Here is a 24,962-nt window from a genome sequence, read left to right on the forward strand (position 1 = left end):
TTTACCTGGTGGTGTAAATGTAGCGGATATAAATGTGAAGATTTTACTTTATGCTGACGATATCGTTATTCTTTCGGAAACTCCAACTGGATTACAAGATATGATTGATGCTTTGCATAGTTATTGTCTCACATGGCGCTTGTCAACTTGTTATTTAAAAAACACTTGAGAAACAAACTAGCGGACTCAAAATTAGCAATCAATTCAACCTGGTCCAAATACTTAAACCACCCAAAAATCTCGAAAAACAACAAACTTAAAATATTTGAAGCTGCTTCCAGATCCATTATGTTTTACGATGCACAAATTTGGGGTTACCAAAAATACGATGAAGTTGAATTTTTGTTCAGATTTTTTATAAAAAAGATGCTATATTTACCAAGTTCAACACCTAACTATATGTTATATCTGTAGTGCGATTCACTAACTTTTAACGAACCGACAATCGTAATGTTTATCGACATAAATAATCGCTTGCAGTAACGATAGTGTGATTCAGTAATTTATTTTTAACGATTGTTTAAGATATGACATCTCTGTCTACAAAATATCAAAATAAGCGAAAAGTAGAAAACCATTATTTGACACACAGTGAAATAATTAACCAGTGGTGTAGTGAGTACAACGTTGACTAGCAATCGGAAGGTTGTTGGTTCGACACTTGGCTGCGACTTACTTTTTTTATTTATTTTTTTTAGTAAATACATAATTTTATAAATAATTCTACTAGCAAAACAACTTATTTTCGTCCAAAATGTAAAGGATTACTTTTGGGACATCGCGAACAAAAATAAGTACTTCTTCCAGGTGAATAATTAGTAGCATAATCTTCAAATTCCCCTATTTTCAGCTTATTTTTTTATATTTTATTGTAAATATTAATAAGTTAAGTAAACAAAATTGTGTTTCCATTATTTTTACTATAGTTCCAGCTACAAAAGATGAAGATAACGAAGAAAAAATTGCAAATACACTTTATCGATTAAATAAACACAACTTAAATTATTGTCACTACATAACGAAAAATAAAACTGCTTTAAGTAACAGCTGACTTCAACCGACAGCGAATGTCGTTAAAAATGTTACTGATTCGAGAGATCGAAAGGCTATTGTTGATTTAAACTCCAAGAAAGCACCTGGTATTGACAAAATCAGTAACAAGATGCCTATGGAGCTACCCCGGATATCAATAAAAATAATCCTTTTTATTTTTAATCCTATATTACGCCTTGAATATTATACTCGATACTGGAAGATTTCACTGGTTACCATGATACCTAAGCCGGGAAAAGATCACACAAAAGTAGAATCATACAGACCCATCAACCTATTGTCTAATATATCAAAGCTATTTGAGAAAATACTCATGAACAAGTTGTACCCGATGTTAGTTGAAAACAATTATATTCCGAATCATTAATTTGGATTTAGATAAAGAATTAAACGCCCAAGGTAAAAAACTGTTAGATTTGATTGGAAATGTCGGCGGCATAGTGCTAAATGGTAGGACTGGAAATGATGCACAGGGAGAATACAGCTTTTGTGGAGTTATGGGTAGTTCTGTTATTGATTACTGTATTTGTTCACATAGTCTCCTGCAATACGTTGATGATTTTTATATTGCATCTAAACCCTACTCAGATCATATGCCATTATGTTTAAAAATAAAGACTAATTGTCACAACGTAAACAGAAACGTAAATTCGACTTTACAAAGATTAAACTGGAACGATAAACTTGCTGCTAAATATGTAGTAAATCTCAATTCTCTTTCGTGTGAAGTGGATCTGCAATCAAATATATCGGTGGATGATCTTGTGTCTACAATAATACAAAAAATAAAACAAGCTAATCCTACTAAAAGAAATAAAAAAGTTTTTGAACCGAAACAAAAATGGTTTGACTGGAAGTGTGCTCGGTCTCGTAAAAATATGCTCAAGAGGTTACGTATGTATAAAAAACATCACACAAATGTGAATAAGTCGCAATATTTTGCAGCAAGAGTAAAGTATATGGAAATTTGCAAAACAAAGAAATTAGAATTGTATAATAAAAATTTAGTACAGATGAACTCGATAAAATGCAGTAGCGAGTGGTGGAAATTATCTAAATCGATGAAAACGCAAACACACACGATTAGAGGTACCTTAAAAGCAGATGACTTTCTGATGCACTTTAGCTTAATGTTACAAAATTCTGGAGATACACCCACAGTAAGTTGGTCTATGCCGTATTTAACGGATCCACCTTTGGATTCTCCTATTGAATTATGTGAAATTTCGTCGGTTATCAAAACCATAAAACTAAACAAAGCTCCTGGTCAAGATGGCATTAGTTATGAATTCTATAAGTATGCGCCAAATTGTTTTATTAAAGAATTATTATCTGTTTTCAACAAAATATTTCTATATGAAAAAATCCCATCAAGTTTTCGAACTTAAATTTTACTACCACTTTTTAAGAAAGGAGACCCAAATTTGCCGACTAATTACCGAGGTTTATCGCTGATCGACACACTCTGCAAGATCTTTAATACTATAATGCTGAACCGTATTACTGAATGGATTGACAACAACAACATATTAAATGAATACCAAGCCGAATTCAGAAAAAATTATTCAACTGTGGACAACATCTTCAACCTTGTTAATATTGTACATTTGAACCTCAATAACGATAAAAAGACATACGCTCTTTTCGTTGACTTTTCTTGTGCATTTGATACTATACCAAGAAACTGTTTATTTTATAAACTCTCCTGCATGGGATTATCATCTAAAATTATAAGAATTTTACAATCTGCATATGATAGTACTTATACGGCTGTGTGGGATGGAAATAATTTGTCCGATTTATTTCCTGTTGAAATTGGTGTCAAACAGGGATGTATATTAAGCCCAGTCTTATTTTCACTATATCTCAATGATTTACAAGATATTTTACCTGGTGGTGTAAATGTAGCGGATATAAATGTGAAGATTTTACTTTATGCTGACGATATCGTTATTCTTTCGGAAACTCCAACTGGATTACAAGATATGATTGATGCTTTGCATAGTTATTGTCTCACATGGCGCTTGTCAACTTGTTATTTAAAAAACACTTGAGAAACAAACTAGCGGACTCAAAATTAGCAATCAATTCAACCTGGTCCAAATACTTAAACCACCCAAAAATCTCGAAAAACAACAAACTTAAAATATTTGAAGCTGCTTCCAGATCCATTATGTTTTACGATGCACAAATTTGGGGTTACCAAAAATACGATGAAGTTGAATTTTTGTTCAGATTTTTTATAAAAAAGATGCTATATTTACCAAGTTCAACACCTAACTATATGTTATATCTGTAGTGCGATTCACTAACTTTTAACGAACCGACAATCGTAATGTTTATCGACATAAATAATCGCTTGCAGTAACGATAGTGTGATTCAGTAATTTATTTTTAACGATTGTTTAAGATATGACATCTCTGTCTACAAAATATCAAAATAAGCGAAAAGTAGAAAACCATTATTTGACACACAGTGAAATAATTAACCAGTGGTGTAGTGAGTACAACGTTGACTAGCAATCGGAAGGTTGTTGGTTCGACACTTGGCTGCGACTTACTTTTTTTATTTATTTTTTTTAGTAAATACATAATTTTATAAATAATTCTACTAGCAAAACAACTTATTTTCGTCCAAAATGTAAAGGATTACTTTTGGGACATCGCGAACAAAAATAAGTACTTCTTCCAGGTGAATAATTAGTAGCATAATCTTCAAATTCCCCTATTTTCAGCTTATTTTTTTATATTTTATTGTAAATATTAATAAGTTAAGTAAACAAAATTGTGTTTCCATTATTTTTACTATAGTTCCAGCTACAAAAGATGAAGATAACGAAGAAAAAATTGCAAATACACTTTATCGATTAAATAAACACAACTTAAATTATTGTCACTACATAACGAAAAATAAAACTGCTTTAAGTAACAGCTGACTTCAACCGACAGCGAATGTCGTTAAAAATGTTACTGATTCGAGAGATCGAAAGGCTATTGTTGATTTAAACTCCAAGAAAGCACCTGGTATTGACAAAATCAGTAACAAGATGCCTATGGAGCTACCCCGGATATCAATAAAAATAATCCTTTTTATTTTTAATCCTATATTACGCCTTGAATATTATACTCGATACTGGAAGATTTCACTGGTTACCATGATACCTAAGCCGGGAAAAGATCACACAAAAGTAGAATCATACAGACCCATCAACCTATTGTCTAATATATCAAAGCTATTTGAGAAAATACTCATGAACAAGTTGTACCCGATGTTAGTTGAAAACAATTATATTCCGAATCATTAATTTGGATTTAGATAAAGAATTAAACGCCCAAGGTAAAAAACTGTTAGATTTGATTGGAAATGTCGGCGGCATAGTGCTAAATGGTAGGACTGGAAATGATGCACAGGGAGAATACAGCTTTTGTGGAGTTATGGGTAGTTCTGTTATTGATTACTGTATTTGTTCACATAGTCTCCTGCAATACGTTGATGATTTTTATATTGCATCTAAACCCTACTCAGATCATATGCCATTATGTTTAAAAATAAAGACTAATTGTCACAACGTAAACAGAAACGTAAATTCGACTTTACAAAGATTAAACTGGAACGATAAACTTGCTGCTAAATATGTAGTAAATCTCAATTCTCTTTCGTGTGAAGTGGATCTGCAATCAAATATATCGGTGGATGATCTTGTGTCTACAATAATACAAAAAATAAAACAAGCTAATCCTACTAAAAGAAATAAAAAAGTTTTTGAACCGAAACAAAAATGGTTTGACTGGAAGTGTGCTCGGTCTCGTAAAAATATGCTCAAGAGGTTACGTATGTATAAAAAACATCACACAAATGTGAATAAGTCGCAATATTTTGCAGCAAGAGTAAAGTATATGGAAATTTGCAAAACAAAGAAATTAGAATTGTATAATAAAAATTTAGTACAGATGAACTCGATAAAATGCAGTAGCGAGTGGTGGAAATTATCTAAATCGATGAAAACGCAAACACACACGATTAGAGGTACCTTAAAAGCAGATGACTTTCTGATGCACTTTAGCTTAATGTTACAAAATTCTGGAGATACACCCACAGTAAGTTGGTCTATGCCGTATTTAACGGATCCACCTTTGGATTCTCCTATTGAATTATGTGAAATTTCGTCGGTTATCAAAACCATAAAACTAAACAAAGCTCCTGGTCAAGATGGCATTAGTTATGAATTCTATAAGTATGCGCCAAATTGTTTTATTAAAGAATTATTATCTGTTTTCAACAAAATATTTCTATATGAAAAAATCCCATCAAGTTTTCGAACTTAAATTTTACTACCACTTTTTAAGAAAGGAGACCCAAATTTGCCGACTAATTACCGAGGTTTATCGCTGATCGACACACTCTGCAAGATCTTTAATACTATAATGCTGAACCGTATTACTGAATGGATTGACAACAACAACATATTAAATGAATACCAAGCCGAATTCAGAAAAAATTATTCAACTGTGGACAACATCTTCAACCTTGTTAATATTGTACATTTGAACCTCAATAACGATAAAAAGACATACGCTCTTTTCGTTGACTTTTCTTGTGCATTTGATACTATACCAAGAAACTGTTTATTTTATAAACTCTCCTGCATGGGATTATCATCTAAAATTATAAGAATTTTACAATCTGCATATGATAGTACTTATACGGCTGTGTGGGATGGAAATAATTTGTCCGATTTATTTCCTGTTGAAATTGGTGTCAAACAGGGATGTATATTAAGCCCAGTCTTATTTTCACTATATCTCAATGATTTACAAGATATTTTACCTGGTGGTGTAAATGTAGCGGATATAAATGTGAAGATTTTACTTTATGCTGACGATATCGTTATTCTTTCGGAAACTCCAACTGGATTACAAGATATGATTGATGCTTTGCATAGTTATTGTCTCACATGGCGCTTGTCAACTTGTTATTTAAAAAACACTTGAGAAACAAACTAGCGGACTCAAAATTAGCAATCAATTCAACCTGGTCCAAATACTTAAACCACCCAAAAATCTCGAAAAACAACAAACTTAAAATATTTGAAGCTGCTTCCAGATCCATTATGTTTTACGATGCACAAATTTGGGGTTACCAAAAATACGATGAAGTTGAATTTTTGTTCAGATTTTTTATAAAAAAGATGCTATATTTACCAAGTTCAACACCTAACTATATGTTATATCTGTAGTGCGATTCACTAACTTTTAACGAACCGACAATCGTAATGTTTATCGACATAAATAATCGCTTGCAGTAACGATAGTGTGATTCAGTAATTTATTTTTAACGATTGTTTAAGATATGACATCTCTGTCTACAAAATATCAAAATAAGCGAAAAGTAGAAAACCATTATTTGACACACAGTGAAATAATTAACCAGTGGTGTAGTGAGTACAACGTTGACTAGCAATCGGAAGGTTGTTGGTTCGACACTTGGCTGCGACTTACTTTTTTTATTTATTTTTTTTAGTAAATACATAATTTTATAAATAATTCTACTAGCAAAACAACTTATTTTCGTCCAAAATGTAAAGGATTACTTTTGGGACATCGCGAACAAAAATAAGTACTTCTTCCAGGTGAATAATTAGTAGCATAATCTTCAAATTCCCCTATTTTCAGCTTATTTTTTTATATTTTATTGTAAATATTAATAAGTTAAGTAAACAAAATTGTGTTTCCATTATTTTTACTATAGTTCCAGCTACAAAAGATGAAGATAACGAAGAAAAAATTGCAAATACACTTTATCGATTAAATAAACACAACTTAAATTATTGTCACTACATAACGAAAAATAAAACTGCTTTAAGTAACAGCTGACTTCAACCGACAGCGAATGTCGTTAAAAATGTTACTGAATAGCAAATTCGATAAATTTTCGTTATATTTATTTAAACGATACGATTATCGTTATAAAAGTTAGTGAATCGCACTACTGGAAACTGGTCTAGACCCTTTATATGTTTTTACCCTAAAATTGCACTTTGATTACATAAACAAAGTCTTAAAAATGCAACAAAGCAGGTTTCCACGTATACTTTCGGAGAAGGTTATAGCCCTTAATGTGTATTGGGCAAAAGAATGGTCAACTATATGTCAAACTCTACAATTTTCACCAGTACATCCTAGCCTGCTCATCACACACTTTAAACAAATATTAAATCTATTAAAAATAAATGAAAGAAATGCTAATATTCTTAACGCATCTAATTCACAATTCCACGATCTGTATTCTAAACTTGATTACAATCTTATCCCATCACTCATAGAGAATTTTTCAGCAAGAGCAACCAATTTAATTGTAGGAGCTCGTGGTGGATTACTTGATATTAATGCAACAGCCTTTAGAAACGACTCAGTTGGCATCAAATAATACTAACAATATACCTAACATCACCAATCAATATTTGTGTAGAAAATAGCATAAAAGAAAACACAAATAATATCACAGCTCAAGCAACAACAATGCCCATACCTAAAACAACAACAACTAACAAGCATACACAAGCTTTAAATAAACCACAAGAAATAAATTCTAGTGAGAGCTCTAAAGTGATTAACCCTCTGGGAAGCGTGAGTAGCAACAATGGTACATCAAAGGGTGCTATACCAAAAATTGTAGGCGAGAAGGTTAAACCAAAAACACCAGGTATGCTTAGATATTTAAGTATAAATAAAATAAATTTAAGCCCTCAAAAGGTGGAAAGTTCATTAAAGAAACAAAAGACCAATGACAATCCCTTGTTAAAAAATCGTTATGCGCTCTTAAGTGAAGATGGAAATAACGAACAGGTCCGAAATGATTGTAATGGCCGAAAATCATTTAAACCACCTCCAATATTCCTTCGCGAACCCAGTTCGAATAATTTAGTGAAAACACTTATTGACCTTATTGGTAAGAATAATTTCCACATTGTCCCCATAATAAGAGGTGTGCAAGAAACAAAAATCGTTATATACACTGAGGACAACTACAGAAAAGTCTCTCAATATCTAAATAATAACAAGAAAAAATTTTACACCTATCAGCTGAAAAGCAGTAAAGGCTTGATAGTGGTAATTAAGGGTATAGAGTCCAGTGTAGAGCCAAACGAAATCAAGGAGGCCTTGGAAGAATTTGGCTATAGTATACGAATTGTGGTCAATATCTTCAATAGAGATAAAATTCCCCAACCACTATTTAGAGTTGAGTTGGAGCCTGATGACAGAAAATTAAAAGGTAATGAAGTCCATCCAATATACTCTCTACGGTATTTGTTGAATCGCAGGGTAACAGTTGAGGAACCTATCAAACGTAATAATCCTGTACAATGCGGAAATTGTCAGGAATTTGGACACACGAAGAACTATTGCACTTTACGAACTGTATGTGTTGCATGCGGAGACCTGCATTCTTCAACATGTGAATGTGATATTATAAAGAAAGGTCTCATTAAAAAATGCGGAAACTGTGGCGGCGATCACTCTGCTAACTATCGCGGGTGCCCAGTTTACAAAGTATTGTTGAAAAGATTAAGAGATAGAAAAAAGGGGTTAAGAGGCGAAATAGTTGAACCAGTAAATCTGAACTGCAGTTCCTATCCGCCAATTTCTGGAGTTCTCACTCCAAATAAAAATAATAAGGAGGTTCCAGTTCAGTCTGGAACCGTCTCATAAGCAAATATTTTAAAATCTGATATTAAACAACCTAGTTTCCCCAAAATTCGGGAGGGTTAGAAAATTTATTAAATACTCTTGCAAGTAACATAACCTCACTTAACCAAAACATGTCTAATTTCATGACATCCATGCAAAATACCATAAAAGAGCTTTTGAGAGCCCAGAACCAAATGATACAAATACTCTTGACAAGAAAATGAGTTTTTTAAAAATTTGTTTCTGGAACGCAAATGGCTTGAACCAGCACAAAGCTGAGGTGTCACACTTTATCAACGAAAACAATATAGATGTATTGTTAATCTCGGAGACTCATTTAACAAATAAATATAATTTTCATATTCCAGGTTTTATATTTCATCCCACGAATCATCCTGATGGTAAGGCACACGGTGGTACTGGTATTTTAATTAGAAATAGGATAAAAAAAACATTATACCCTAGAAAAATTTTCCAAAAACTATTTGCAAGCAACATCCATTTGCTTAGAATGTGGAGTTGGAGATTTGACTCTAAGCTCAATATATTGTCCCCCACGATTTTCTGTGATTAAGGAACAATTTGAAGAATTTTTTAATACACTAGGAGATCGTTTCCTGGCTTGTGGTGACTACAACGCTAAGCATACATATTGGGGTTCCAGATTAATGAATCCCAAAGGCAGACAGCTGTACAGGACTCTAGTTGATCGAAAAAATTGCTTAGATTTTATATCACCGGGTCAGCCCACTTATTGGCCTTCTGATCCTAGAAAAATACCTGATCTAATAGATTTTGCCATATCAAGGAATATAAAAAGAGACACTATTACTGCAGAAATATCACATGAACTATCTTCTGATCATTCTCCCGTTATACTACACTACTACGGCCAATATCAATCGTCTCATACGGAAGCTTCATTATTCAAGACTGATGGGTTGAAATATAGAAAATACATCAGCAGCCATGAGGAAGATATCAATGATTGTATCAGAGACTTCAAGTCTCTAATCTTTTCGGCCTTGGATCACTCTAAGTGCCAAATTCCTCCTAATCCTAAAATGTGTATTTCTAATGCAGAAATTAAGAGACTCCTCCTTGAAAAGAGGAGATGTAGAAGAGATTGGCAACACAACAGATCCCCTGCTGCTAAGCAGAGGCTGTCCATTGCAAGCAAGAACTTAAAAAGAGCCCTTCAGTCTGAAGAGAATCGCAGAAATCGAAACTATATTGAAAGTTTAACCAGTACTAAGCACACAAACTTCTCCCTTTGGAAGGCAGCTAGGAATATTAAGCCACCGGTAGAGGGTCAAAGTCCGATAAGAAAATCTGATGGTTCCTGGGTACGTAGTGCAAAGGATAAAGCCGTAGTTTTCGCTGAACACTTAAGTAATGTGTTCCAACCAAACCCCCCATCAAATAATTTTGTATTGGGGGATTTACCTGTTCGGATAGGAACAGACTCCGAACTAATCATTGTTAGTATAGAAGATGTTCAGAGGATCATAAAGGACAATCTGAAACTAAGAAAGTCTCCAGGTTATGATTTAATTACACCTTCCATGATTGGAAACCTACCTGATGTGGCAATTATTGTGCTCACAGTATTATTCAATGCGATCTTGTCTCTAGGAGTATTTCCGAATGATTGGAAAATCTCCCAAATTATAATGATACCCAAGCCAGGAAAGGATTTGACATTGGCATCATCCTACAGACCTATTCGCTTACAGCCTTGCTTGTCTAAACTATTTGAGAGAATAATCCATGGGAAAATTTTAACATTCTTAAATAGTCAAAACATTATCCCAGATCATCAATTCGGATTCCGTAAACATCACGGAACAATTGAGCAAGTTAATCGCCTAACTGGAGAGATACGAAAATCTTTCGAACTAAAAAAGTACTGTTCGGCAATATTTCTAGATGTTGCCAAGCTTTTGACAAGGTTGACATAAAGGTCTAATACACAAGATTAAATGCCTACTGCCTTCTAGTACTCACAAAATAGAGTCTTAGCTATCGGATCGCTTATTTAGGATAAAATGCGGCGATTATGTGACAAGCGACTATGCGATCAATGCTGGTGTACCTCAGAGAAGTGTTCTAGGACCAACCCTGTACTTATTATACACCTCAGACTTGCCCGAGTCCGAAGAATTAACCATTCTTAGTTCTCATGTGGACTTAAATGTAGCATCTAGAAACCTTGACAATTATCTCAGGCACGTGGAGACGTGGTTAAAAAATTGGAGAATACAAGTGAATGAAATTAAAAGCAAGCACGTAACGTTTTCACTTAGGAGAGGAAGTTGTACACCAGTGACACTAAACAGTGTGAACATTTCAGTGTGACCACGTTACATACCTTGGCATTCATTTAGATAGACGTCTTACTTGGCGTCGGCACATAGAAGCCAAGCGGCTCCACATGAAACTAAAAGCTTCTAATTTACACTGGCTAATCCACCACCAATCGAAATTAAGCCTTAACTGCAAAGTCATTCTGTATAAGACAGTCTTAAAACCAATTTGGACATACGGAATCCAATTATGGGGAACAGCAAGCAATACCAGTATAGATCTTATACAGAGGGCACAATCCAAAATTCTTAGAACCATGACGGGAGCTCCATGGTACATAAGAAACGAGAACATCCACAGAGACTTAGATGTACCCTTGGTCAAGGATGAATTCAGAAAAACTCGTGAAGCTTATTTATCAAAATTACATCAACATCCGAACCCGCTCGCAAGGCTACTTACAGCAACTCAAGACAGCTCAAGGCTACGTAGAGCTGATTTACCACTCATCTAATTTTCCAAATATGATTCTCAATTGAGAGAACAATAATTGTTTAGTTTTAAGATTTAATTACATATTATAAGGCCTAGAAATTAAAGGCAGGAATATTATTATAATAAAAGTATAAAAAAAAAGTTGGAATATGCACAATTTGCAATCTAGATGAATCTGAAAACACGCAGCATTTCATCGGTACGTGTCCAATTTATAATGAATTTAGATTTAAATATTTTATATGTAATATATGTTTTGGTAAAACACAATTAAATAATAATGAAGTTTTAAATTTACTAAATGGCATAAACCCATATTCTTTATATAAATACCTTGAACTTTGCTTAAAGTATAGAAAATTAATAATAAATGAATTTGATTTTTAATCTCCTCTACAAAATGTTAAAAGTAGTTTGTAATTATATTAAAAGAAATCTGATAAATTAATTATAATTAAAAAAGAAAATAAAAATACTATTACTAGAATAGTGCCAATCTGGCTCACAACAATTATGTTAGGCCAAATATAGATTAGTAAAAACATTGTAAATTTCCTGAACTGTACAAAAATTTACTTATATTTATTAATAAATAATAATTTAATAATAATTTGGATTTAGAAGAGAACACAGTACTATCGAATAAACCCATAGACTTGTAAATATTGTAAGAAAGGCGTCTGAGGAAAAGAAATATTGTTCCGCTGCCTTCATCGATATTTCTCAAGCATTTGATAAAGTATGGCATGACGACCATTGAAGCTGGCGTCCCCCAAGGCAGTATCCTGGGACCCTTTTTATATTTGATATATTCGTCTGATATGCCAACTAACAATCGCACTCATACATCAACATTTGCTGATGATACTGCTATTCTAAGCATTCATGAAAACCCTTAAGAAGCATCTCGTTACTTACAAATACAACATATTTGAATTAGAAAAATGGTTAAAACAATGGAAAATTAAAGTCAACGAGCGAAAATGTACACATATACCATTTACATTGGAAAAGTCATATAGATGCTTCTGCCTAAGGCTTTTTGGCAGAAACTCTACGGTTAGTTAAGGTTGTTAACTTCTACTTGATAATATGATCATAAAATGGATATGGTGTCAAATATAGAAAAGATACAAAGACGCCAGAACAAGTTTCTAAGAATGATCACAGTTGCCCCCTAGTATATAAAAAAACTCGAATGTACTCAAAGATCTAAACGTGCCCCATGTAAAAACTTAGATCACGAAAAATGTAGAAAAATATTTAAAAAAAAAACTTGAAATTCACCCAAACCCATTGGCCCGCAATATATTAGATAACCGTGCCCACACTAGATTAAGAAGGAGGGACACAACAGACCTAATCCAAAGACTAGAAGGAAGAATGTCAATTTAACCAAAACAACCATGAATAAAAAAAATTTCGTCCGGCACTGGCTGGACTAATTAAATAATAGTTTTAGATATAAGATTTTAACCACTTATTGTTAGTTCATTAAATAATGAAGATACAATAAATAAAAAAAAATCATAATTAAGAATCATTCAATAATTCTAAATACTAATGTCATCAATTATTACGATACATCATTTATTTTTATCCTATTTTGCTAACTCCTACATTCTTGATCAAAATTCCTCATATCATATTATAGATAATTGCTTAATAATACATTTTTCTGTAGTTAAACTTGTCCGTCCGCATTAGTTAAGTAAAAAATCCAACATTAAAATTTAATATTAACTTTTGAAGAATTAACAAATAAATAAGTGATTAAGAAAGTAAGTCCTTGAAAACTAAACATAGTTAACAACATAAATTTTTTTTCCTACAATTTAAGTAAATTTTGTGAGTGGTGAAAAAAAACAAAGGAAGTCAAATAAAAAGACTCAAAACATTTATAAAACCCATATTAATATTACTCACAAAATCATTTTAAGTTCAGTTATATTGATTTTTTATGTTTACATGTTAAATAAAATTTAGAGAAAAAAATTGTCTATGTCGCGATTTACTTTCCTAATTTTCTGTGGTAGTTCAATCATTGACCTCTGAATACCAATGTATTTATGGTTTTTAGCTCTTTTTTTATTTTTAAAACTAAGGGATCAATATTTTTGGTTCTGTATCCGTTTTCGTATACTGTTGTTTTTAAATTAGCCCAAAAAAATTCAATGTGTCGCCTAGGGTGGCCCTTAATAAACGAAAGTTGAATTTTGGCCATTCTCACCCTCCAGTTTGGTGAACATTAGTAAAAAAATCATCCTGAAAAAATTTTAGGTAAATCGGTTGGGGATAAGACAAGCTCTCTGAAGTTTTGAGATGCATTTACAAGGGGAAAAATGCATTTTTTTCAGTTTTTGTAAAAATGTTGCCATTAAAAAAATACTTTTGTAATTTAATTTAAAAGAATCGAAATGTGTACGTAATTGTCGTTCTAATAAGACATAAAAAACAGAAATCGGTCAAAAAATGTTAAAGTTATTAAAAATTCGCCAGGCCATTAACGTGTCTCAGGCCACTACAACAAGAAATGTAGGAACAAAATTAACATATTTTGAGAAATATTAAAATAAAAGCTCATTTTTACTTAAAATATGTCCATATTTACTTGTATATGATTTTTTGTCTTCGTAGGATACCGTTAACCTATTCTTAGGTATGAACAAAAAATAAAATTTTTTTAACGGCAGTTTCAAAACTCCATTTTCAAATTTTTAAAAATCTTGTTAAACAAATTTCAGAATTTTTTGATCATCTCATCGGGATTTATTAAGAATATAATAGGGAATAAAAATGTATTTTTTATTATTATATAATATGTATTATTTAGAATTATCTGTACTATAATATTCTGAATAAGTTTGGCCTAAAATTCATAAGAGTAAAGAAATAGAGCTCATTGGCCTAAAAATTGCCAAATAATTCGTTTTTCTCGAAAATTTCAAAATTTAAATCGCAGGTACGGAAAAACTATAAAAGATATTTTCATAATTTTTTCACATTTTTATTCCCTATTATATTCTTAATAAATCCCAATGAGATGATCAAAAAATTCTGAAATTTGTTTAACAAAATTTTTAAAAATTTGAAAATGGAGTTTTGAAACTGCCGTTAAAAAAATTTTATTTTTTTGTTCATACCTAAGAATAGGTTAACGGTATCCTACGAAGACAAAAACTCATATACAAGTAAATATGGACATATTTTAAGTAAAAATGAGCTTTTATTTTAATATTTCTCAAAATATGTTAATTTTGTTCCTACATTTCTTGTTCTAGTGGAATGAATTTTTAATAACTTTAACATTTTTTGACCAATTTCTGTTTTCTATGTCTCATTAGAACGACAATTACGTACACATTTCGATTCTTTTAAATTAAATTACAAAAGTAATTTTTTAATGGCAAAATTTTTACAAAAACTGAAAAAAAATGCATTTTTTCCCCTTGTAAATGCATCTTAAAACTTCAGAGGGCTTGCGGCACGTCTTAATCCCAACCGATTTACCTAAAATTATTTCAGGATGATTTTTTACTAATATTCACCAAACTGTGGGGTGAGAATGGCCAAAATCCAACTTTTGTTTATTAAGGGCCACCCTAGTGTCGCCACTGTGCAACATTTCCTTTGGCACAAATTATTTTTTTTATTCTTCAAGTTCTCTAGTGAGGACTTCGCGTAATGTAAAGAAGCCAAATACGGCCAAAAACTAGTTTTTCTTTACTGTGATAATTTTGGATAAAAGTGCTGGCACAAATTTTTCACAAGTTGATTGTCCTGTAGGTAAACGTTTTTTTTGAAACTCATGACTTTAAAATGTCACTTTTAGATTTATTAGCATTTTCTTCACAAAATTAAAAAAAATAATTTGTAACGCTTCAGCTCGTTTAATGACATTTTTAAATGCGTGTGAGATAATTATGCCGAGTTAAATATGTTATGACGTAATGACATATTTAATTATGGCAGACATATTTAAATATGTAAAATATATTTTAGCAACATTAGCAAAAAAAAATTAAATTAATTGTGGAAATTTCTTAATTCAATTACAATGAACGTTTTTTTGGGTATTTGGACAAATGCATCTTTGTCACTCATATGGTCCACATGGAACACGAAGGCAATGGACCACTTTATTAGACGCTATAGCCCGTTAGTCTGAAGTGTATTTGTGAGATTTTTAAAAAATATTTGAAAATTTAACTTTGAGAAATTCATCGATTCTCTGAGGGTTTTTGGTCATATTTGGACAAACGCTTCTTTGTCACTCATATAGACCATATGGAAAATGAAGCCAATGGACCACTCTATCAGACCCTATAACTCATTAGTCTGAATTGTATTTTTGAAAATTTAACTTTGAGAAATTCATCGATTCTCTGAGTGATTTTAGGCATATTTGGACAAATGCTTCTTTGTCACTCATATAGACCATATGGAAAATGAAGCCAATTGAACACTCTATCAGACCCTATAACCCATTAGTCTGAATTGTATTGGTGCGATTTTTAAAATTTTTATGAGATAACTATTAACAGAAATTATTTGCCCAATTCACAATTGGTGTCGTAGCGGTGTATCGTTGTATGTCGTAATTTTTTTTATTAATGTTTTGTTTTTGAAAATTTGTTTGAAAAATATTTATGACATACAACGCTACAACACTACGACATCAATTGTGAATTGGGCAATTATTTATTCGGAACTTTATCACAAATATAGTTGATATTCAAAAATTGTCCTAGAATATATTAATCCCTTAATGTAATTTTGAAAGGACCTTTTGATTTTTTCGAAAAAAAGGAGAGGAGCGCGAGGGTTAAGATCTACTCGGGTACGCTGAATTCAGTGGTGCTAACCGTTTTTTAGGTTGTCTCGTATTTTCGAGATATACCGTTATTTCGAAAATATAAGATATATATGAATTGAAAAAAATCGTAACATTGATTGACCTAGTACCTGCTATAACAAAGTTTACTTATTGTAGTCACTTACCTCCGTACGGCGCAGGATACATGGGATAGCCTAGACCAACGTGTGTGTGATGATGTGTGTGTACGTGTCTTTGAGGTGGAGGACTTCGTGAATCTGATGTACCGCCGCTACTGATGTTGTTACCACTACTGCTGGTACCATTTCCACTAACGCAACTAGACGCAGCGGAAGAGTTAACGACTGTTTGTGATTTTTGAGGTTCGTTGAGGGTAGTACCGGTAACACTAGGACCATTTCCATGTGGTTTTTGACCGGTTACTTCTTGTTTGTTAGGAATTCCTATAGTTTGTGATGCTAAATTGTGCGGTAGCTGAGTGACATTTGTAGACTGATTTTGTACAGAGTGGTGTCCAATAACATTTGAACCAATATTAGTATGTTGAGCCGGATTAATATTCGGACTAGAGCCACTTATTTTAATTGATCCAGATACATTACTCGAATTAGAGTTGTTAGGAGATTTTAACGCTCTTTCACTAAGTTCGTGAATTTTATGAGTTGTATAGTATTGACTTGCCGCGTGATGAAGTGCGTCTAGCGCTTTCGTTCCAGTATTTCTGGAAAGATCTTCTGGAGCATGATAACGTGGCATTTGTAAGTGATATGGTGGGGTATTGTATGGTGACGATGCTGGCATAAGAACATTTCTGTACATGGGGTGACTTGGATCAAACCCAAAAGGAGATGATGTTATATATGATGGATGTAAAAAATATTGCGATGTTGGTGGTGGTGGAGGGCCTTGAGTTTCCATAGTGGGTTTTTGGCCTTCTTGTTTTACAACTTTTAATTCTTCTTCCTGTTTGTGCTTTGGTGATTCCTTAGATGTACTTACAGAATTCGCAGATTTACTTATATTAAGAGATGTATTTGACTTAATTTTTATTTGCTGCTGATGTTGATTCTGAACCGTATGCTGGTGTTGTGAAGTTGCTGCATCATCTTTACATTGTGGATTTACAGATTGAGGGGATGCACTTTGTACCTGCTGATTGATAGCACTTTGGGAAGAACTGTTTTGGCGGCGTTGTTGGTCGGAAAATATGTAATACCTGTAAAATGTGTATAATAGTTTTTTTTTATTATTAAAACCAAATTATTACAAATTTAGAAATAAGACTTTATTCAAAAGAACGCACATCGAATCACTAAAGGTAGGGTCACACACTAAATACAATATATTTGAATTATTTTATTAATTTCAAAAACTTATTTTACATAGGATGATTCAAACCAAAAAAAAATATTTTACTTTATTTGATGATGTTTGATCTTACAAAACACTTGTAAGAGTAAACACTAGGGTATTCATTCGAGTAATGATCGTTCGATTAATCGAATAATTTTTTTATGAATAATTATTCGAACATTTTAATAATAACCATTTTCAAATAATTCGAAAAATTTTATGTAGAATAATCGAATAAATGTACATTAGAGTGTACCCAGCAAAAACTTTACTTACTTAGTAAGCCAGCAAGTAACATTGGAGCCAAGGCATAACTACTTATTATTTGACTGAAACACTACTTATCTTTGTTCGAGATTTTTAAAAAATTCATGGGTCAAGCTTACAAATGTACTTACAATCAGTTAAGAAATAAGTAGTAAACTCACAACAAGAATATGTAGCTAAAAAAAACACAAAAAATATTGCCTTATGTGGGAATCGAACAGTCACATTATTTGCTTGTGTTTGATAGTCAAGCTGCTAACTCACTGCTCCATGTACGAGTTATTTTATTGTAAGTTAACAATAGTTTTAACATCAACATATAAATGAATATGATATGAACAAAAAAATTAATGGCTTTGACAGGTGGCGAACCAATAACCTCCCGTTTTCCAGTCAAACACACTAGATAGCTGTGCTAAATGCAAAAGTTCATTACCAGCCTGTATAAAAATAAGTACTTATTCTAGTAAATAAAATAATGTGCTGGGTAACCACCACTCCTTACAAAATAATGCATGAAATAACTAGTGGTCATTACAAAAATTCACAAAATTTTTGCTGGGTACCTAATAAGCCAAATTTGTTTTGGGAATTTTGGAACGGGTACCCTCTATTTTTTATTTATATACGAATATACGAAATTTCTTTAACAAGAAATGTAAGAACAAAATTATATGAGTTTTTGTCTTAGTAGGAAACCGTTAACATATTTGCAGGTATGACCAAAAAAAAATATTTCTTTTTAACGGCAGTTTCAAAACTCCATTTTCAAATTTTTAAAAATTTTATTAAACAAATTTCAGAATTTTTTGATCATTACACAGGGATTTATTGCTTAAAGGAAAACTTAGGTCTTTTCCTTTAAGACCTATTTTTTCGCTTAAGCTACGTTTCCTCATACACCGTAATCGGCATTGAACCACTAGAAATAAAGCAAAGCTTAGAAGATAAAGGTTTTAAGACAAAAAAAAGGTGATAAAAATTAGAAATCGCCAAAAAAAAACACCAACCACTCTTCCGTGTTGAACTTGAACACGGTGTCATAAATCTGAAAAAAACAAGTAAGAAAGTATGGTCGGTCAAGCCCGACCATTTATTACCCTACACTAAGTAAAAGAGCAAACACATTTTTCTTTTAAAATTTCAATAATTTATATTTTTGAGTGATTTTCGAAAGTGGGCCTTATATGGGAACTATGACCAATTATGGACTGATCACCATGAAATTAGGTCGTGTGATTTATCTCGATATCAACTATGTTGAATTTTGTGTGTATACCAACATTTTTAAGCGATTTATGCACGTTAAAGTGATTTTCGGAATCGGGTCTATATGGCATATGAATCCCAACCGCATGATAGGATCTCATCCTCAATAGAGATCAACGCGGATAAGGTACTTTGGGCCATTCGGAGTTTTGATCCATATAAATCTCCAGGGCCTGATGGTATCATACCGGCTGACCTACAAAACAATGCAGAACTAGTAACACCATGGCTGATTACAATTTTTCAAGCCTGTCTCTCATGGTCCTACATACCCAATCGTTGGACCGAATGCAATGTGACTTTCATCCCGAAGGGTGGAAAGGCTTCACATACCAAGGCAAAGAACTTCAGGCCGATAAGTCTATCATCCTTTTTGCTTAAAACCCTGGAAAGAATTATTGATATTCACATCAGAATGTCAGTTGACCAGAGATTGTTATCTACCTATCAACATGCCTATACAAAGGGAAAATCACGATCTGCCAAAAGAGGGACTCCCCAAGGGGGCGTACTATCTCCACTTCTGTGCAACTTGGCCTTAAATTGTCTGCTTAGAAAATTGGATTCCCAAAACTATAAGACTTTTGCCTATGCAGATGATGTAGCAGTGGCAGTCTCAGGGATTCATCTGGGCAAAATATCACAAAGACTGGAGAATGCACTCGAAACATTAAATAGATGGAGTATCGATAGTGGTTTGTTTGTAAATCCCAGCAAAACTGAACTTGTGCTAACTTTACGCTACTCCGACTGAGCGGAACTGAATTGGCGCTCTCGGATAATGCTAAGTACCTGGGTGTTATACTTGACAGGAAATTAACCTGGAAACTTAACATAGAGGCAACGGCAGCTAAGGCCATGACGGCTATGTATGTCTGCAAAAGGGCCATAGGCACGAGATGGGGTATTAGACCCTGGAACATGAATTGGCTGCTTGACACGGTTGCTAAACACCTATACTATTTTATGGGATCTCTGTCTGGTGGGGAGCAATGGACAGGGCCTCCAATCGCATACTCTTTGAAAGGGTATTAAGAAGAATGGCAATCCTGATAACAGGGACATTGCGAACTACGGCGACGAAGTCGCTTTTTACTCTACTCAACTGAATCCCAGTAGATCTAATGGCCAGAAAACTGGCACTAAGCACTGCCTTTAGGCTCAACGCCTGCAATGCATGGAATTTTATACACTATGGACATGCCTTCATAATAGGAAGGGGACGATTATTGGACCCAAGTGAGCTGTACGAGACGAAGGTTTTGAACGACTGCCTGAATACCATCCCATATGGGAGCTATGATTAATTATGGACCGATCGTAAAAAAATTTGGTGACATGAATTTTGTATATATAAAACTTATTTGGAGCGGAATTTGTGGAGATGCATATATAAATTAAACATTTATGACCGATAAAGTCCAATTTCGGAAGGACATTTGTATAATGGACCGATTTCAGCCAATTTCAATAGGCTTGGTCCTTGGGCCGAAAAAATAATATGTTCCAAATTTGATCGAAATATCTTCAAAATTGCGACCTGTAACATGCGCACAAGGTTTACATGGACAACCAGCCAGCCAGACGGACGGACGGACATCGTTTAATCGACTCAGAAAGTGATTCTAAGTCGATCGGTATACTTTAAGGTGGGTGTTAAACTAATATTTTTGGGCTTTACAAACATCTGCACAAACGCATTATACCCTCCCCACTATGGTGGTGTAAGGTATAATGAAACACATCCCATATATAACCTGAAGTATTTATTGCATCGTAAAATTACGGTAGAAGAACCACATAAACGATTTGGCCCCGTCCAATGTATGAATTGCCAAGAATATGGACATACCAAGGCATATTGCAAATTGCCACCCGCATGTGTTATTTGTAGGGAGTTGCATAACACATCCCAATGTAACAAATCCAAAGATGATCCTAAACTAAAAAAATACAGCAAACTACAGGGGTTGTACTGTCTACTCAATTGTTAAAAAATCACAAAGCCAGAAACCGAAGATTTTCTCCGCCATTAAAGAACAATAATTTGAACTACCCCCGGTGCAACAGACATATGACAACAAAGAAACATATGCAAATGTACATAGAAACAACCAAAGTCAGACGCAAGTCCGTCAACCACAAAACCAAAATATGAACTCAGAGGTAAGAGAGCAAACGCCAATTTTAAATTTTACCCGACTAGATTCTACAATAGAAACTCTTGTGCAATCGGTAAATAACTTTACAAAACTCATTAAGTAACATGATGCAGGAAATGCTTAAGATGCAATCAATGTTATTGCAGGCTGTGCTTAACAGACAATGAACTGCCTAAGAATATGTTTTTGGAATGCAAACGGCATACGCCAACATAAAAACGAATTCGAATATTTTTTCTGGTTTCTGAAACTCATTTGACGTCCAGAAGTTCATTTCGAATAAATGGATATGTATTATATGACACCAAAAATCCCAATTTTAATAAAACCTCGAATTAAACTACTTAATGTGTGATCTTTGCGAAGATTATCTTCAAGCTACTACAATCTGTCTTGAAGATTTTCATCGAAACTTAATGATTTCTTCGATATACTCACCCCCTAGATTTTCAATTACAGAAAGTCAATATAATAGATTTTTTAAATCACTAGGCCCCCGTTTCCTGGCTACTGGCGATTATAATGCTAAGCACACATTCTGGGGATCACGACTGATTACCCCTAAAGGTCGTGTTTTGTTTGATACAATTTCTAAAATGGGTTTGAATGTGATTTCGAGCGGCCAACCTACTTACTGTCCTACTGACCCTGACAAAAATACCTCAGTACACATTGGAAAACATACCGCTAAGAACACCAGAAAACATCGATCACTCTTTTATCAATTTCGATAAAAATCTAAAACTGGCTGCTCAACATGCTACCCAAACCCCCTGACAAATCAGATATAATAGAATTAATTCTGCAGATGTCGAACGGCTCTTAACTGAAAAAAGAAGAATTCGAAGAGAGTGGCAATTGCACAGATCCCCTCAATTCAAATCGATGTTTAAATATTGTATAAAAAGACTTAAAAAGCTCTTGGAATTTCGAAAAATGGAATCATTGAATAAATATTTAGAAAGCCTGGACGCAACCCCGCAATCATTATGGCGAGCAACAAAAAATCTTAAAAGACCTGTCATAAGGTCGCGTTTGAAGAAAAGAAATACTGTTCTGCACTCTTCATCGACATCTCTCAAGCGTTTGATAAGGTATGGCATGCTGGATTAATATACAAATTGAGTCAAAATTTACCGGCAAACACACATAAGCTGTTGGAAAGCTATTTAACTGGTCGAACATTTAAGGTTAAAGAGGGAAACTTTTTAAGTACTGCACAACCCATTGAAGCTGGAGTCCCCCAAGGCAGTATCCTGGGACCTTTTTTATATTTGATGTATTCGTCTGATATGCCAACTAACAATCGCACTCATACATCAACATTTGCTGATGATACTGCTATTCTAAGCATTCATGAAAACCCTCAAGAAGCGTCTCGTTACTTACAAAACCACATATTTGAATTAGAAAAATGGTTAAAACAATGGAAAATTAAAGTCAACGAGCAAAAATGTACACACATTACATTTACATTGCGTAGAGAATCATGCCCCCATATTCATATCAATAACCAAACAATAATTCAACAATCGGAAGTGAAATACCTCGGAATACATCTCGATCGTCGCCTTACATGGAAAAGTCATATAGATGCAAAGTTGACTCAAATGAAATTGAAATCAATTCAAATTAATTGGCTTATTGGCAGAAACTCCACGCTTAGTTTAGATTGTAAACTTCTACTTTATAACATGATCATAAAACCGATATGGTGTTATGGCATACAGTTATGGGGCACGGCCTCAGCGTCAAATGTAGAAAAGATCCAAAGACGCCAAAACAAGTTTCTAAGAATGATCACAGTTGCCCCCTGGTATATCAAAAACGCGAATATACAGAAAGATCTAAACGTGCCCATTGTAAAAACTGAAATCTCGAAAAACGTACAAAAATATTTAAAAAAACTTGAAGTTCACCCAAACCCGCTGGCCCGCAACATATTAGATAACCGTGGCCACACTCGATTAAGAAGGAGGGACACAGCAGACCTAATCTAGAAGGAAGAATGCCAATTTAACCAAAACAACCATGAACCGTGGCCACACTCGATTAAGAAGGAGGGACACAGCAGACCTAATCTAGAAGGAAGAATGCCAATTTAACCAAAACAACCATGAACACAAAATTTTCAAGGAAAATATCAAAAAAAAAATTTAATAAAATATTTTTGATTTTTTTTTTTAAATCAAAAATATTTTTGACTTTTTTTTTCAAAATGGACCCTTTTTATTTTTTTTTTTTTTATTTTTTTTAAGAAAGCTTAGGTCTTTTCCTAAGCGACCTATAGGTCGCTTAGTGGGATGCGAGTGGGATATCTACCAAAAAAAATATTTTGTAACTCAAGATTTAAAATTTTTGAATTTTTTTGCAAAATCAAAAACTTTGTTGACTTTTTTTAAAAAAATGGACCCATTTTTTAATTTTTTTTTTGCTCAGAAGAAAGCTTATGTGTTTTCCTTTAACACCCTTTTTGTCGCTTAGTGGGATGCGAGTGGGATATCTATAAAAAAAATGTTTTGTAACTCAAGACATATAATTTTTTACTTTTTTTTGAAAAATCAAAAACCTTTTTGACTTTTTTTTTCCAAAATGGACTATTTTTTTATTAATTTTTTTTTCTCAAAAGAAAGCTTAGGTCTTTTCCTTTAAAACCTTTTTGGTCGCTTAGTGGGATGCGAGTGGGATATCTATCAAAATAAATGTTTTGTAACTCAAGACAAATGTTTTTAAATTGATTTTTTCATATTTGTGTGTAAGTGTTTCTAAAACCTTAAAAATAAAAACCACAACAACTGACCGATAATAGCCACTGGAGGGGTGCAATATGAGGCCGGCCGCTATTAATTTTCCACCCCCAAAATTTGTCTGAGTTTTGTATCTTGCGGCTTTTTTAGTCAATCCTAGAGGTAGTTTTCAGCGCACGTGATTTTCATTGTTAAAATATCAGGTGCCCCAGAAACAAATTTTTGGAATCAAGTGGAAGTACCAGTTTATTTATTATTTTATGACATTTGACTTTAAGAAGTGGGTGGAGAGGTAGAAGTTGACAGGTAGGTTATTTATATGGTAACATTTGGTTAAACTAGGTACTTTAGTATGTAAGCCCTTCTTGACCCTAATAAAAGATTTTAGACTCATTCATTAAAACGTACTACCTATATGATCTTAAAAAACTATTTATTGTCATTCTGAAGACATTTGAAAGAATTCAACTTCTAACGCTTGCTCCAAGAACATGGAGTTCTGCAAAAACAATGACTGAGTTTGGAACGTCTCAACGAAAAGCAAGAATTGCTAAACAATTGGTTGCTGAGCATGGGATTCTCACACTCCCAAACAAAAAGAAGGGAAAAACTTTGGAGTGCGATACTAAATCTCTAATAACTCAGTTTTATCAGCGAGATGATATGAGTCGCCTGATGCCAGGGATGAAAGACTGGATGTCTGTACGAATCGATGGCAAGAAAGTTCAAATGCAGAAGAGAATGGTTCTCTGTAACCTGAATGAATTATTCGCAACATTTCAA

General features: G+C 33.3%; 1 protein-coding gene across 1 annotated transcript in view; it reads right to left on the reverse strand.

The window, feature by feature from the left end:
* The window catches only part of sbb (scribbler), a 401,061-nt gene that overhangs the window by 12,353 nt on the left and 363,746 nt on the right, over positions 1 to 24,962 (reverse strand). The window contains exon 9 of the mRNA XM_065512292.1: positions 16,546 to 17,597. Coding sequence (XP_065368364.1) covers positions 16,546 to 17,597 — 1,052 coding nt within the window. The remainder of the gene's footprint in view (positions 1 to 16,545; positions 17,598 to 24,962) is intronic.

The sequence above is a fragment of the Calliphora vicina genome, chromosome 5 (genome assembly GCF_958450345.1).
Source record: "Calliphora vicina chromosome 5, idCalVici1.1, whole genome shotgun sequence".
Lineage (NCBI taxonomy): Eukaryota > Metazoa > Arthropoda > Insecta > Diptera > Calliphoridae > Calliphora > Calliphora vicina.